Source organism: Labrus bergylta, chromosome 23 (genome assembly GCF_963930695.1).
Source record: "Labrus bergylta chromosome 23, fLabBer1.1, whole genome shotgun sequence".
NCBI lineage: Eukaryota > Metazoa > Chordata > Actinopteri > Labriformes > Labridae > Labrus > Labrus bergylta.
Genome location: NC_089217.1, coordinates 14,097,205 through 14,114,503, shown reverse-complemented (window position 1 = coordinate 14,114,503; position 17,299 = coordinate 14,097,205). Strand labels below are relative to the sequence as shown.

Genomic DNA, 17,299 nt, shown 5'->3' with positions numbered 1-17,299 from the left:
GTGCACGTCATAATTACTGTTTTCAGAATGGAGCCTGACGTTTGAAGAGACTAAAACGGTGTACACTCCATCAAGATAACTGGGCTGATTTTGGAACCGGTTTTCCCCCTTCTGACAAACTTCTAAAAAAGTCCTGATTTTCTGAAGGTCCCACAGATTATCTTGCCCGATTTTCCAGCAGAACAATAAGTCTCCCCACACCAAACCTAACAGACCTCAACAACAGGGCCATCACACGCATTGCAACCTCAATAGAACAGGACATCTCATACCCACTGAACACTCACCTCACCCCGCTTCCCTCAGGACGGCGGTACGGAGGGTCAGCAAAGCTCGCCTCGGGAGGAGCCTGATCCCTGCTGTTATAGCGGCCCTGAACAAAAGGCCTCGCTGAACAGGCCAGAGTGGGAACTCTTGACTGTTGCCTAACTCTGCGTTATACTCTGTGTTTCGTGTATGTATGTTCTTTGGTGGGAATTGTCCAATTGTTTGGACAATAAAGTCTAATGTATGGTAACATAAGGGTTTTTTAAGGTAACTCAGGCTACAGACATCCATAACTAATGTGGACATCATTCAAGTGTCTAAATTGAGCCTCTTTTATTTCTCTCCTACCCACAGCTGAAGCAATCTGTCACAAACAAGGACAGCAGATACATTAGAATAAATGTTCCTCAGGAGATCAGGTTTTATAAATTGAAATAGAAAGTGACAATCCCAAAAAACCCTCCAAACGCGGAGCTTATGTGTTGATTTGAGTGCACTGTCAGGCGAGATAATGAGAGTGGCAGAATATTTATTACCGTCATTAGTGTCTGGGTTGGAGTGTAGGTGGAGAGGCTTACAGGAGGTGAAGAGTACCTGCTCATAATCCTCAAACACCCACACTTTTGTTTTCATAGAGATAAAGACGTCAGTGAGAGCCGCGTGCTCAGACTCGTTTCTTAACCACTGAGTTAAACAGCTCTGCAGATTTCAAAACTCCCCTTCCTGTTGATGTATTGTCTAGGCTCTCTGAGACCTTGTCAGTTATTGTTTTAGGTTGATATGTGTGTATTTTACAGATTTAGGGTTTGTCTAAACTGCACATGATATCACACGTTCAGTATTCCCCGCTTCCTTTAGCTTTGCTTTTGTCTCCACATCTCCTGAGGGCTCTTGAGCTCACATATGCTACGCTGTATTCACCAGCTTGTCGCTAACTGTGTCTCTCTGTTTGTGTTTGGTGCCGGAGCAGTTAGTGTACTGTTTGTTTTTAGTGTCTTTCAAAGAAGCTGGGTCTTAAATGGTGATGGTGGTAAAGAACCAAAATAGTAAAGAATAAAGCCAAACAATGAGCTGAAACTTACTGTAATAATCCAAGACGAGGAGAGCTACAAGTTCAGGTTATCATTCTCTGAATGTTTATCATGACACTTCTGTGTTTCAGTCTTTAGTGAGATTTCCTCTTTTTTCCTTTTGATACAACGTCTGAACTAAATCATTACTGCCAGGATGACTGCCCACTAGAGTTGGGAGGAAAACTGCATGATGCCACACAGAGATGTACAAAACATGGACGCAGTCTCTGTGACGTCACACATTGGTTTCATAAGAGGCATTATGAGGCCCAATGAAAGCAATCTCAATGTTGGATGTGGTGACTCCAACATACTTCCAGCTAAACAAGAGCTCGGCAAAGAGATGGAGTTATAGCATCACCATGATTTTAATCATATTCACTACAGTGACTATTTTGCACTGGCAAATCAAAGGTGTCTGCACCTTGCTGCTCTCAGTTTTTCGCTGTGCATCAGTGCACCAGAATGTGTATCGTGTTTCTTCCACTACTCTTTACCTTGCAAGGATGATTGACTCGTAATATTCCTGCAATCACAATCCAGTTTCCCCTTAGGGATTAATAAAGAACTCCATCTATCTTATTATCTTTATCAACACCATAATTCACTTGTCTTCATCACAAGTCATATTAGGATATCAAGTGACAAATGTCCTGGTGGCCTACGAGCTGGAGTATAAATTAACCCTTCGATGCTGCTAAATCATTTGTGTGTGAGACACGTTTTATCCTTTCAGACTTTAAATCTGTAAAATAATGAAACAAAAGCTTCTGGAAACTCTTGTGTTGAGTATTGATCTGAACTTTCATCAGAAGAGAAAGTTATTATCTGAGGTAAACAGAACCTGGCATTTCTTCGAGTGGCTGTATTGAATATGAATATTGAAAATGTTGTTAGAAAAAGCTCCAGTTAGTGACAAACTTTCTTATTATGTGCAGCATTCAGCCTTATAATGAGAGTCTGCTATTCTGCCTGTGTGTGTGTGTGTGTGAATACACTGATGACAAAGCAGATGAAATTAGTTTCTGTTGATGCTTCGATAAACAATCGTTCCGTAATGCCGCTACGACACACTTTTGTGAAAACCTCCATTCAAAGCAGAATTCAGGCAATCTTTCTTCAGTGTCCCAGAGATGGATCAACAAGGACAACAAAGAAAGTTCTTGAATTATTTTGACAAGCTGCATCTCTTACTGTCTCTGAGCTTTTCATCAGCATGCTGAACATTTGTAAACTAAAAGGCAAAGTCGTGTTTAAGGTCCTGAGTCCATTCAATACTTTGTCTTCAGTGGATGTAAATATTAAGATGCGAAGAGGACTGGATCCAAACTCTTTCAATCCTTGTAACCCCATGGGCCATGTCTCTGCCATTTGATGTTCTATCTGGGCCTAAAGCACCCTTAAAGCAGCTCTACTGGCCACGGACTTAATTGATTTGGAGAGTCTCCAACTCCTCGGTGGCCAGGATTACATCCTAATGTTCCATGTCTGCATTAAAGATTTAGCGAAGCCTTAAAAAGCCTTTGAGCGAAGCAAGCGTCCCGAGCATACACAAAAAAACACACCAAGTGAATTCCTGAAATTCCAGACGTTAAAGCAGATCACGGTAAAGTAAAAGCAGTCATTCATGATTCAAGTCGATGCTTCATAATCGTCCTAACTGCTGCCAAAACAGAAAACCTGCGTTTGTCAGATTTCTCCAGGCATCGCCTTTAACCACAGCGCTCCGAGGATTCTCAGGAAGCACACACCTGCGTCTGCCGCTTCGCTTCAAGACGAAGCACTCGTCCACTGAGCCACTTTCAAGGAAACGTATCCCATTCTATCACTCGAGAGAGAATAACTTTGTGAGCAAAGATTGAAATCAACAGTGCTGCTTTAACTTGAGATCAAAGAGTAGACGTGCACTGCATGGTGACAGAATACATCGAGCACTGCATCAAGAGCGGATACAACCACATATTAAAACACCACATTAAAGGCAGGGTTGGTAATTCTCAAAAACAAGCATGATTTTGAAAGTAGCATTCCCTCAGTGCTACGTCTGCACCCGCCCCCTCCCCTCTGTGCTCACTCAAAAGCCACGCCCCCTCATTTACATGTACAAGCACCGTTGCTGCAGGAGTGGACCTCAGCTCATCGCTTGAATTGTGTAGAAACTACGTCGTCTCACGTCTCATTCAGCGGTAAGTAAACTCACAGTTTAAACTCCGTCATTGGTGTCGTGCTTTGAGTGTGAGCTAGAGCACGCAAGAGGTAGAGAGCGAGCAGGGAGACAGGGAGGCTGTGATTGGTTCATCAGATTGGTACCTCGCGGCAGACATTGGTTGAAGTTTTTACAGGCTTACAACTGCTACAGATGACAGATTTTCTTCGTTCCTTTTTCAGAGAACATGAGTTATTAATGTCTGTCAGGACCTAAAGACAATTTCAACCAAGATCTTAAAAAGAGGATCTGGAGGAAAATTATCAACCCTGCCTTTAACATATTTGTATGAAATAGACTAAGAGTGTAGAAAAGGAATCCTGCAGATATCTTTTATTCAGGCACGTTTTTATACCCTCTGAAGCAATGCGTGTCCACATCCTATCCTTCATTGCGTTAATATACTCATTTGCATTTGCTGCTCGTTCAATTTGCATACAAAAATGCCCGGGCTCTGAATCGTGCACGGCCTCTTCCTGACACATATCAGGGCTGTTTGAAGGTGATCAACGGTAAAACCACTTTTCCACGTTCCCCCAATGAAAAGTCTCACTGTGATTTAAGGATCATTTCATCACTGATATAACAAGAACATCCATCGCAAAGCAGTGCAGTTATTGTTTTTATGATGATTAGAATAAAAAACTCAAAAATATTTCCAATAGAAGCACAGCACAAGATTCATAATTGGTGATTGAGTTATTTTGTGCTTTCATATTTACATTTTTAATGTAATGCAGAAACACTCAAGCCTTTTTTACATTCTGCTATCACTTTACATCAAGGTGATGGCCATTAGCAGTGTTCCTGCTCAGAACAGGTTGTTTCTGTGTCTGTACCTTTAAATATGTAAATGAGCTGTGTTTGACCACGCCCCCTCTCTGGAAGAGCTTGGGTGTCTCTGTCTTTCTCGCTCCATGTCCTATTGTTTACAGTGAGAAGGCAGACTCAGAGGGCAGAACAAACACCTAGCTGTGGCAGTGTCACCCACCTGGGGGAGGGGCTACTGCCCTTTGTGATGTCATGAAGGGAACATCTCCAAACAGACTGTTTGAGCACACATTTTCTGAAAAGTGGAGCAGGCAAAAGATGGAGAGGATGGACTTTTCTCATCATTGGGGGATTTGTAGACAGACTTAGGTCACATATTAGTGTAGAAATAACAGCAAAAAGTGTAGCAGCTTTTTCTTTTTCATCCAGTTTAGAAGCAAAGACAAAAGGCTTAGTCACTGCACCCGAGTCCTATCGTTTAAGGGAGAACCCTAAGGGAGAATCTATTTTATTATATGTGTGAAGTTATGAATATAACCCAGCAGTCAAAATATGTCAGCAACACTGTTTGAAGTCGTAAAACATTTTGAGGTAAAAACTGTGACGGTCCTTTAAGAAGCAGTATAAAAAACACCTCAACATTAAAATCATCATGACGTGCTCACCTGCAGCGTAGCAGCAGCCAGGTAGACAGACATGAAGATGGGCGTAAGGGTGGTGTGTCCGCTCTTCATCAGGTGGATGGTGTAAAGGAAGATCAGGTGACCGGGGATCACCAAAAGGAAGAGCACCTGAGCTGAGCGATGATTGGCCCCTGAGAAAAGAAACACAGAGTTGTGAAGGTGAAGAAACTTGCAGGAGAAAATAAAAAGGTTTGAAATTGAGCGTTTACGGGTGATAGGTGATGATGTAAGAATCGGCTCACCTGCTGTCCCCAGGATCCTGAGTCCTGCTGGGTTTTTATTCTAGACCTCTAACTAGGGATTCATTTACACCTGGAGCAGCATCATTTACCTGCTACCTCGTACTGGAGCTCAGCAGGAGCAGAGCTTGAAGCCAATGTTTCAAACTGTGAACGTCACTTACTGTGCAATTTAAAGCCTGATAATGATCCTGACAACATTTTCATTGACGCCTTGAGGCTGGTGTTTCCTGCCTGCAGAGAACTCACCTGTACCAAAGAATGTGCGGCATGGGTAGTAGCAGCCTTTGGCCTCTTCGGGGACCTCTCCCGGAGCACAGTGGAAATGCAGGTGAGTGGAGATCCTGCTGGACTGGATCGCGACCAAGTTACCCCCGATTCCTGGAAAAAGAAAGAAGAGGGAAGTGGTTCATGCATTGAGCAGGGCAGTCGGTGTTGGGGAAAGTGAAGAAGAAGAGTTGGGGATTTTTTTATTAGCATTTTTCAATCAGAAATATGAAAGGCTGGAAAAAATAAACTTTTTGAAGTTTACAACAATATCAAACATAAAGAAAGTTAATGACCAGTTCTTAACCAGTTGTTAAGAAGTTATGTTATGAGTTGGACAGTAAGAGATTGTAGATTGTAGAAACTTTGTGGTTGAATGTCGGCTCACATTGTACGATGTTCACAAAGTACGACCAAAACTCACGATTTATGTTTCTCTAGCGGACACGACCTGTGTGCTCAGACTGTACGATTAAAATCAGGACAGAGCACTCGCGCAACTGTCGATAGAAAACTCCCACATACGGAGGTTAAAGTCCGATTCACATGTATTTCATTTGTGGCATAACCACGGCTCAAATACACGCACAGACAAAAATGCTAAAAATCCCCATACCGGCTCCATATTGGTCGTTTTGGTGAATTTGTCCCCTCTAAAATCTGTATTGGTTTGGTCTCCAAAGGCCCATATTAGTCAGAATCCTTAGTGGATAAAATGTTTATTTTTTGGTTTAGCCGTAATCACCTTAGCCAAATATGAAGCGACATTTTTTTAGGAGGCAATTGCCAGTTGAGGACAGTTTCAGGGTCAGAGGTGAAGGGCCCCATTATTATCTAAACACAGAGCTAAACATCTCGCTCTAGGGTTTACAAGAGATGCCTTGATAATAAAAAAAAAAAAATGTTCTTCTTCAATAGACTACACTTCCTCTTTTCCTTTCAGTTCTATTTTCCTCGAGTACGACTTTAAATAACTTGAACAGATGAACTGACACGAGGATATAGGACGCCATCTGTACTGACAAAACAGGGCACAACTTTACATTCACATGATGCAGTTTGAACACCTTCCCCCTTCAGGAAGTAACTCACAAACCAACCACCCAGCTAGGGTTATTGAGCACTGCAGGAGGGGTTTCATGTGCATAAATACAGATATCAGGTGGGCACGGAGCCGCTCAGAGGAGAAGAGAAAGTCTCTGCTAATCGTGTCTGTATGTGTGTAAAAAACCTGTTCAGAGGAGATCTGAGAGAAGAGACGTTTCTTTTATTCAGTATCATAAAAAATGTATTATTCAAGTGCTTGCCGTGCAGCGCGTAAACACCTCTTCTATACGTGGTTGATTTTCAGTCACTGAAATGGTCATGGACTGAAAACCCGAAGCAGGCGGGAGGAGTGTGTCTCAGACCCCCCACCCCACCCCGCCCCAGGCTTGTTATTGTGGTGAGTATATTAAATTAACACTGCCACCACCTCGGGCAATTTCTACTTAATTCAATCTACTGTGGCTCTTTGTCCGTCTGGTGACATTTTATTGGAGCATAACCAGCGCTCCCACTGGGCCTGTAAATACACATAACTTCACAATGAGCATTTACAGTCGCTCTGCGCAGCTCGCCGTCCCCCCTTTTTCTCACTCACGCCCTCATAATCTGGATATTATACTAAAGATCTGAACTATAATAATATAATATGTCCTCTTTAAACTAGCAGTCATGGCAAATGGGTGTGGGAACTAGCTTCCAATGAATAGCACGTTGCATTGCTACTTTTGGTTTCCTGTCATTTTGGCTTATTTGATGCTTGTGTTCGACTTTCCACATAAAAATCAATCACCAAACTATATATCAATTACAGAAAAAGCTGTAGAGGCATTCAGTTTGAGCACAAGTGGAAACTATCCGAGTGCTCAAGCGGGGTTTTGAGGGATATTGTGCAAAATCTGATCCAAAAGTTCACAAGTCAAGTTCTCAAAAAGAAGAAGAACGTTTGTGAGTAATGAGTAAAATGAGGAACATTTTTTTTCAAACATTAAACAGGCTCAACAGATTATTAGAAGGGAGGATTTGTTGCAGGGCTGTTGTTTTACACAGCAGCATTAGGTTTAAGCTAGGTGTGCCTAACACTGTCGCTTCAACCTGGGAGCAGAATCAGTTAACTGATACGGAGAGGTCAATAACTCCATCTTTTAAACCGCTTTGATTCTTCTTACACGTGCTTCTTTTTCCTGAGTGGATTTCTTTCCGGCTTTAACTGGTTTCAGGACGACAAAATGCATCAATATACTTACATTTAGGGGAAGAGAGGGTACGTAGTTTGGCATTTTAAAATAACATATGCCCGAATGTTCTTGTCAAAACATGGTAAAAAATTAGATTAATTGCTCTCTTAGTGCACTGATTCTGACTTTCTGGCTTTAAGTCCTTGAGGGTGTTTGGGGTTAGGACGGGGGCTTAATGGGCGGAGGTTGTTCCTGCAATCTCAGCGGGGGGGCAGAGAGAGAGTGAGGTTTGGGGGGGGGGGGGTTCTGACTTATCCAGGTCACTGGGTCTGACAGGAGGAATGGGGAGGATGAGGAGGTCTGGGGCTTCAGCGAGGCTTCGTGGGGAACTGCAGGGGGTCTTGTGCTCCTCTGAGCCGGGCCGCTCTGCCCCGAGGGGGGAGACATGTGAACTGTCTGCTCGCTCATCTCATCTCTGGGCTCTCCTCCTTCGTCTTTCATTTCTTTTTGTTTATTTGAACGGCTGCCACAGCAGGATGTGACTTGATGCTCGGATAACACTTAATGAAAAGAATAAACATGGAAAGAAGCGCTGCATTGGGGGAAGTGAGACATAAAGCAGCAGACACCTAGTCTCAGAACAAACAACAAAAGGAAGGAAGGAGAGCAAATATGCAAAGATGACAAGCAAAGATTAAAGACTCGGCTGTGAGCGAGTGTTGATGGGCGGAAAACTGCAGAACATGGTGCATAACCGAATGTTACATCTCTGGTTGGTACAAGACCATAGTTGGATTAAAGATATTTATTCATATAGCTATCATCATGGATACTGCTTATTGAACTTATCAGTCCTCTTACTTATTCTACTCTGCATCATTTAGTTCAAAGAAAGACGTAACAAACCTGAATTAGGAGGTTTAAAAAGGACGCAAACTGTGAGCTGTTTCGGTCAAATCTCTGTTTTTAAATGCATATTTGTGCACTGAGCATGTGCAGGAGAATAAAGACAGCAGGCTGTGAACTTTGTAAGACAAGTCTCAAAATGGTTGGAACCACTAACACCTGTGATGGGAGCTGAGAAAGGTGAGCAGGAGAATATGGGATGCCTTTATTTAGCTGCTCCGACACACTCTGCTCCAAAGACAGCAGTCAGAGAAGGAGGCTCGACCCATTTGAAACCAGAAGGTTATGGGTTGGTTATGGGTTGTAAATGGATTGATTTGTGCTTTTGATTGCCTGCAGGAGACTCTAAAGCGTGTATTGTGCATCTTTAGGGGATGCCAAAGGATTGGACAAAACACAGGTCTTCGTAGAGACCCGTGTGTTGTGTGTTGGCTCCATGAGAGCTGCAGGTGTGCAGAGGGCAGAGAGCAGAGAAAGACCCCCACACACGGCGAGCAGGGTGAAGCATCACTTTGGCTGCACACAGACAGAATCACTGCGACTTCCTGTGGGGCTGTGCGGAGGAGTGGGCGTGATAATCTGTTCTTTACAGAGAATAACTGCTGTGACACAATCAGAAAAGAAACATTTTGTATCTCTGATTCAGCGCTTTGTTTATCTCTAACAGCACTCACTCTCCTCTCTCTCCCGCTGTGTCACTCGACCATCGCCGCTCGTTCTAAATTGGTCGAAACAGCTTTGTGTAAAAAAAAAAGTGATCTGTCAGTTTCTTACAAAACTTCAGTTCTTTCGATTCTACTGAATGCAGAACTGACACGATTTAAAAGATTGAAGTACGAAAGTAACAACAGCAGGGCATGCATGCACATGGACGGATGGATGGATTCAAACGTCTGCCTGATGGCCACTGGTGAGTCAAGAGTTTGTTGGGGCCCAAGGCAATCAATGAATTGGGGGCCCCGCCAACTAGCAGTACTTATTTATTTTCCTCTTTCTTTGTTTCACTCCCATACGGATCGTTTCTCGTCATTTTCCTTCTGAAACTTTCACTGACAAGCTTTGGTTTTCACAGCTACAGGGGAATTGAGAGTAAGTGCTGTCAGATGGGGCCCCCTTAGGGAGCTTTTTCTACTGTCATTGCAAAATGTGCACATTTTGAGGCACTGCTGTGATTTAAGGCTTGTCAGCCCTTGGGTCCCCAAGCAGTTGCCTGCCTTGCCTATTTACAAGCAGCGCCTCTGCTGATGGCAGTACCTGGACGGAGAGGTGAAGGGGGTGAGAGGGGTCCTCCTTTAGGTACCAAGTTACCAACAAGTCAGGAACTGGTACCAATGGAGAACGTGTCCTTAATACCAATAACTAGTCCAAAATGAAGATCAAGGTAAAGGACACCTGTAGTGTGCTGAGGCTGACGGGTACAAAGAGAGCAGGAACAGCAGGTAATGATCTGGCAGAAACCTTCTTAATACCTGGATTAAACAGAACACCTTCATTTGAATTTATATTTTAATAAAAAAGTCTGCACAGTCACAGGCTCATTCTGTGGCAGGAGAAAGTGGATATAAAAGTGCTAATATATTTAAATTAAATAATGGAGGTCGTTGTGGAAAGCGAGGCCCCCCTCCCTCTATTTTTCATTTAACCTGTCGTCTCTTATCACCCCGTACACATCTCCTTCCTCACTCCATGCTAATCAAATATCCACACACCTTCCTTTCACACTTTCTGTTCCGTCTGCCCTTCGTTTCAATTGTATTTTTTTATTAGAACAGCCGCCATGCTGCATTTTAATCAGCCGTAAGACACGAGCAGGCCGCCTCACTGCCTTCTCACCCATGAATAAAAACGTTGTTGAAAAGTTTACTGAGACCTGGATTTTTTCCGACTCTGTAAACACAAAATATCCCCCCGAACTCACAAATAGACGCACGCTTGATTCCCCAGCTGTTTAGTGTCTCGACGGAAAAACCAATTAGAGTCAGAATCGAGCGCCATCTCGTTAAATGTCTCTCATTAATGCCATTTAAATGAAAAGCTTATCTGTTATTGTGAAGGTGCCAGCGCCCCTGGCAACACGGCTGAGCCGGTTAGCGGTGGGAGATGGAAGCGGGAGGAAATGGAAGAGGACCAGTTCTGTGAAGTGGAGGCAGGCGGACGGTGGAGGACTGCCTGCACCGGTCTCATTAGGATACTTATTTATGCTGATGAGTCTTGATTTGGTCACCTTCATTCATCCATGCTCTGCTGTTGACTGAGCACGCTTCAGTCTCTCTCTCACACCTGGGAGCTGCACAGGACAAGACAAATAGACTCTGCAGCGCGTCATCCATCTTGTGTGTGAACACTTTGTCTATATCTCAGCTCCAGAGGGTCAAACACTGCATTAATTGCAAACTGAGTAGAATAAACGACACAAACAAACGACACACAGAGTTTCTCTGTGGACAAAGTGAAACAGCTTGCTGCCGTCTGCTGTGGAAAATTAAATTAGATTGCATTACGGCTGCTTATTAAGACACACGTCTCGTTAAGAAGCCCGTCATCTAACCACTGTCTCTGGCACGCTTCACCTCCGACCACAAATATTTCCAGAATCAGAATCAAGTCGACATACACATTACGTGTATGAGCTCAGTTTGCATTTAACAGAATCTGTTCCTGGTGTTTCTGCTTTATGTTCCTCCACACAGAGAGAATTTACTTTACATAAAAGCTGAAGCTAGTTGCTGAATTAACTACATCATCACTCTTTATTATTTAAAGATTATGACAAACAAATGTAACATCTTTCAGAATTTTGAGGGACTCAATTTACGGTACTTTACAATAACATTAAGAAAAGTCCTTTTCACACCTGAACTCCTGAAAATATCTAGATCATTTCAGGAGGATGCTCCGGAGACTCTTCTGATCTGGTTGTTCACACATGCACCTCACAGCGGGAGACTATCCCTGTCAGACGGGGCGGGGGGGGCGGGGGGGTCTCCTGAGGTAAGACGTGAATTAAAAAAACATGCGGAAGTAGCGGACAAAGCAACAGAGTCCTCTATACGACGCTATAATGAGAATATTTGTCTTTCTATCAATGCTACGTGTAGTTGATCAGGATCTCAATGTGAACTAAAGAGTGGAGAAGAACATTCTGGAGAACAGGAAACATGATGCAGCAGGTTCATTAGAGCACGGAGATGGTAGAGGTGGCGTGCAGACAGTCTATGGTCGTGCAGCGATCACAGGGAATAAACGTCACCACCCCCTCCCACTCGCTCCAGGTGAATTCTCCTGATTATATCCTGCTGCGTTCTCACATCAGCTCACTCTGACTTTCTGCAGAATAAATACGAGGAGGCTGGAGGAGAAACTCTGAGTGAAGTCAGAGTGGAAACGTTTTTCAGGCGTTTTCTGCAAGTGTGAAAGCCCTATAATTCACATATAACTCTGGGATAAAGCAAAAATAAACCCAAACCAAAGGAGCTTAAGCCAGCGCAAAATCTTCCTTTACCTCCACCATGTGGGCCCTTATATTTATTGATGCTTAATTCTATCACGCAGTTACCTTACATCCCTTATGCATGTTGTTGATTACCAACAAACTTGGACCTGATGATGTTAGAAGACAGGTCAGGTGTTCAGAGATCAATCATCCCATCCTGAGGGACTCATGGATGCATCCTATAGTTGTTCATACTTTTCAATAAATACATGAAGAACAAGAAGAACGATGCCAGCCAAATCTGTCTGTAAAATGCATGTTGTTATGATAAAATATGAGAGCATACAGTTGGTGTTGTTTTTGGTTACATGCATGCACACAGGTGAGTAAGGGTCAGAAGTTTTTAGATGAAGGTCAGTGACTGTATTCACATGTGTTCAACCTCAGTCTTGTGGTATTTATAATGGGGGGGGGGGTGTATGTATGGGTCATTGAACACACCACATTCCTTTGACTCTGACTGGTGCGAGTGTGTCCTGCACTTTCACAGAGGTGAAACACAGGATGTGGGATTAGCGCAGAGTTGACTTTACATATGTTTATGTGTGTTATAAATCCCGCAGGATTTAGAGAGGTATTAAATCAAAAACCGCCCCGCTGTAGTCTTTGACCACATTGTCCTCGTCTTTTCTTGCCCCCGAGGAGCTGCTGCAAATCAAACTGCGACACCTTGAAGCCTTTCAGAGCGAAGGAGGAAGCGGTGCCAACAGAGTGACTCACCGTTGATAACCGGGGTGTAGACCACGATGCCAGCCAGATTTGGGTCAGACACCGTTTTGTCCAGGATGAGCCCGCCGATGCTGCAACATAATAAGATCATTAACTGGTGTTATACACTGTGTGAGTGTGAAAGACGGAGAGAGAGAGAGAGAGAGAGAGGGGGAGACAAAAGGGGCATAGAGAGGGAGAGATGGAGCATTGTCTTCATCTAAATGATGTCCAGAGTGAATTTGTGTGCTTCTCTATAAACGCTTTATCAGCAGGACGGACTGGAGAAGACTGAAAGGGAGGGAAGGAGGAAGATTCTTTTTAAATAGTTCAGCTTGTCTAGAACTAATATTTACTTGCTCTTCGATAAAAGCAGAGAAATGATGTTGAGAGGCGAGCGAGACAATCAATCCCTTTCCTACGGGCGGTATTAGTAAGCCTGCCAGACTCAAGGGGACCCGAATGTGTGTGTGTGTGTGTGTATGTGTGTGTGTGTGTGTGTGTGTGTGTGTTGGGATGCTGCGATTTGTTTAGGGATGAGTCATCAAGCCATCCAGACACTGGGAGTTGCAGACGCAGAATAGCTGTTCTTTCCGCTTTGAAGCCTAAACACACACAGATTTTTCACACACTAACACAGTAACACGCACACACCTGCTGATGACCATGGCGGTGATGACTGGCTCCCATCCGGAGTAGAGCAGGGTGCGGCTGGCCGGGTGTTTGGAGGAGATGACGATCCACAGAGGAGTGAGACACATGAAGAAAGCACAGACCAGCGACGACACATATGGGTAGGAATCTGGGCGGGAAAAGAGGAAGAGATTCATTTTTCCTCCCTGGACAGCAGTTTGGAGAATATCCCAGCATGCATTAGGGAAATGATGCATGCTGGGATCGTATACATAGTGCGTACTGTTAAAATGCTTTTATGCCTCCAGTGCCGATCTGAAACCCGGCTTTCTACAAACATTATAAATGACGCTGTTTTTAGGAGCTTAGTTTGAGGAATGCAACCATTTTCTCCACTTTGTTTCACAATTCATCAGTTGAAATGTTGACAAATCACAAGCAGCGAACTTTCCTGCTGAACGTGACTCAGGAATCTTTAGAACGCAACTGTCCTTCGAGGTCATCATGATAAACTGATTTACTGCATTTTATAAGATATGCACCATGATATATGGGTTTACATGTTAGAGGGTCTAAATGACTGAAGTGAAGTGCTCCAGTAGCTGCAAGAAGATTGTGATGTTAGCCTCGCATGCAAAAGTAACATCATTGAGCTGTGGCTCAGTGGGTATAGTCGGTCGTCTCTCAACTGGAAGGTTGGGAGTTTGATCCCCAGCTCCTGCAGCCACATGTTTGATGTGTCCTTTGGCAAGACACTTAACTCCGAGTTGCTCCCACTGCTTTGTCAGCGGCGTATGAATGGATGAGTTAATACTGATGGACTCTTTACTCAGCAGCCTCTACCATCAGGGTGTGAATGTGGAGGTGTGACCTGCGGTGTAAAAGCTCTTTGAGTAGTCAGAAGACTAGAAAAGCGCTCTCCAAGCTCAAGTCCAATCACTATTTTCCATCAACTAAAAGTTCTTTTTTCCCCACTAACAGACTCAGATTGTTTGTTAGTTTGTTTGATTGTTGGGGCTGCAGTAGCTCAGTCTGTACTGTAAGGATTTGGGTTGGGAACCAGAGTTGTCGCCGGCTAAAGTCCCGGTGCGGACCGAAATATCGACGTTGGACTGGAGGCTTGAGAGGTGTCAGGTCACTTCCAGAGTACAGCTTCTGTGTCCTCGAGCAAGGTGCTGAACCCCCAACATCTCTGTTGCGCTCCCTGTGTAGCAATGTGAGGCTGAACTCTCTCCATCAGTGCACGTCCACAGGTCCTGTTGTGGGTGATTTAAAACTGTCTCAAACCATTACAGAAAGGATCCCCAAAGACAAAGATGATTTTTGGAATGTCTCTCTTCAAAACCACCAGACACTGTTGACTGAATCAGTTATTTGACCTCCCACATCGAGCGATTTTGCTCCTCGTCCACTGCCTGATCGCTTAGTTCTCTATTTTGGTTTTCACATTCGCACAAAACCGAAAAATGTTTCCCCAAATTCTCAGGGTCAAACTGATGTGTGCACACATTGCAAAAGGCCAATTATTTCACCTCCACTTTCCCCCGGGCTTTGTCCTGCCAGCCTCCGCATAAAATGTCTGCATGAAGTTGGGGTGAGCTGATGTTTGAATACAGCAGGAAATATTCAGGAAAATTCCCCACGAGTGAGCGCCGGTGGTGATAACTTTGATATGATGTGACCTATGTTACCTTTATGCATGTGATGAAGCTGCTTCATACTAGATTCTGTTCATCAGGATGTGAATACGTCCTATTACAATACGCATTGATACCCTGACTTCTCATTGAGGTTGGTAAAGGAATCAGCTCAGTGCAGAGTCAGGTGTGTGTGTGTGTGTGTGTGTGTGTGTGTGTGTGTGTGTGTGTGTGTGTGTGTGTGTGTGTGTGTGTGTGTGTGTGTGTGTGTGTGTGTGTGTGTGGCGGATTGGTCTTGATTAAGACCAGGTGTGGGGAGCTTATATCTACTCCTGGACTCCAGTGCTCTGTGCTGACTCATTATCTCACCTTCAGAGGTAGTGAGAGGACATCCAGTGTTTGTGTGTCAGTCTGCACAAACACCAACAGAGACATTCTGCTTATTTGCTCTCAGAGTGTAACTTGTTGTGTTGGGGAGTGTTTTTCTCCTGTGTTTCCTGTTATGCCTCCCTGGCAGCCTGTGTGTTTTTTTTTTTTTGTTTTTCCTGGAAAATTTTATCTGGAAAAAGTTCCTCCTTATCTGGGCAGAAGTTAGTTTCGGAACGGAGTTTTTATTTTTTCTTGGTCAATACTATTTTTGTTTCCCTTCTCCCATGTAATCGCTTGTCCCTCTGGGATAACTTGAAGACGCCGCCCGGGTCTGTACCTGCACCGGCGTCCCACTTCCTAACGGATACACAGCCAAATAAATGTGTTGCACCTCGCTGTGGGTGTCATGTGTGAAAAAGCAACTGAGAAAATCATTCAGAGGGTGTCCAGAAATGTTCAGAAGTGCATGTATGGAAAAAAGCTTTTGGTGTTTTTTTTTTAGTTGGATCCTGATTATTTATTTCAAACACCAAAGTCACACAGTAACGGAAACAAACCAACTGATCGAGGAGGCAGTAGGCCAGTGTGCGCTTAGTGACGTAGAATTATCGATGACATCTGCTGGCTTTGAAGAGGGAATTTTTTACGGCTGTTTTTGATCTACAAAAAGGAAATTGTTTTTCGACATCGGGACATTCAGTGTCTGTTTTTGGCACAAATAAAAACTTGAAATGGATCTTGATTACGTTGCTGCCTAAAGGAGTAACTCCAAACCTTTATTACAAATGGTACCACAAGTTAGACCCGCACATCTGTAGGAATATTGTCCACTTTAAAGACACTAAAATCCCCCTCTAACATCGTGAAGTTTTCCACTGAGGCAAATTGAACAAAAGCACACACATATCAAATTCAGCCTACAAGCTGTAGACAGGTTTCCCTCACTCTCCGTCTATAACCAGACCTCTTTGTTCAAGCTACAATATAGCACACCAGGACTATTTTAAAAGTGCCATTAGGGTAAAGCACCTGCTTAGTGCCACCTCAGGTTTCCACCTGGATTCTGGTCCACACACTAAATAACTGTCATTAAGAAACCGTCCCAGATTTATCATCCCCATGCTCCCCTGAGCCGCAGAACAGAAAGAGCCCACTGTTCAGCGCCAGCAGACCTTCACGCCTCAAGTGTATGAAAGTGCTTCGGATATTCTGAGGCACACGTTGTCCCAAATCCATCCAGCTTCCTCCCAGACGCTGACAGGAAATCTGACACTGAGTTTACATGCAAAGAGTAAGATGAGCAATCAGCTGCGCTACAATTAAAGTCTTGTACGGCTTAAATTGTTTACATAATCCCCGACAACCTGCCACTTAGTCTCCCTAAACCAGTGGACTAATAATTGATATTCCTGTCCATCTCTGGTGGAATACATTTCTCTTAAACGCTCGGCCAGGAAAAAAAAAAAAAAAAAAAAAAAAAGAACGACGCTGCTGCCAACTGTCTGCTTTAGCTGAGAAATGGCGAGATGCTCCCAATGCACGGGACATAAACCATGATCCCAAAAGTGATGATTAGTATTACAAGCCTCCACGCTCTACGCTGACAGGAGCGCCCCAGAAACGCAGCATGAGTTTGCAAAAGTAGAAAGTATCAGAGAGGGGAGTAAGATGTTTCTCTCAGGGGGGTAACCGTGCATTTAAAGCAGGATTACACTCGCTAAGAACCTGTCAGGGTTAGTCTAGCTTTAATACTGTATGTGATTATAAGGTTATCTGATTAGATTAAATTAAATACCTTTTACACAAAATGTTCTAAATTAAAGGA

The 17,299-nt window shown here is 43.7% G+C and overlaps 1 protein-coding gene across 2 annotated transcripts in view; it reads right to left on the bottom strand.

Moving 5' to 3' along the window:
• slc41a2b (solute carrier family 41 member 2b) overlaps positions 1-17,299 on the bottom strand; it is a 41,645-nt gene that overhangs the window by 9,832 nt on the left and 14,514 nt on the right. For both annotated transcript variants that reach the window (XM_020634761.3, XM_020634760.3), the window contains exons 7-10: positions 13,490-13,637; positions 12,848-12,927; positions 5,489-5,620; positions 4,983-5,131 (exon numbers count right to left, since the gene is read on the bottom strand). In XM_020634761.3, the coding sequence (XP_020490417.1) occupies positions 4,983-5,131; positions 5,489-5,620; positions 12,848-12,927; positions 13,490-13,637 (509 nt within the window). The remainder of the gene's footprint in view (positions 1-4,982; positions 5,132-5,488; positions 5,621-12,847; positions 12,928-13,489; positions 13,638-17,299) is intronic.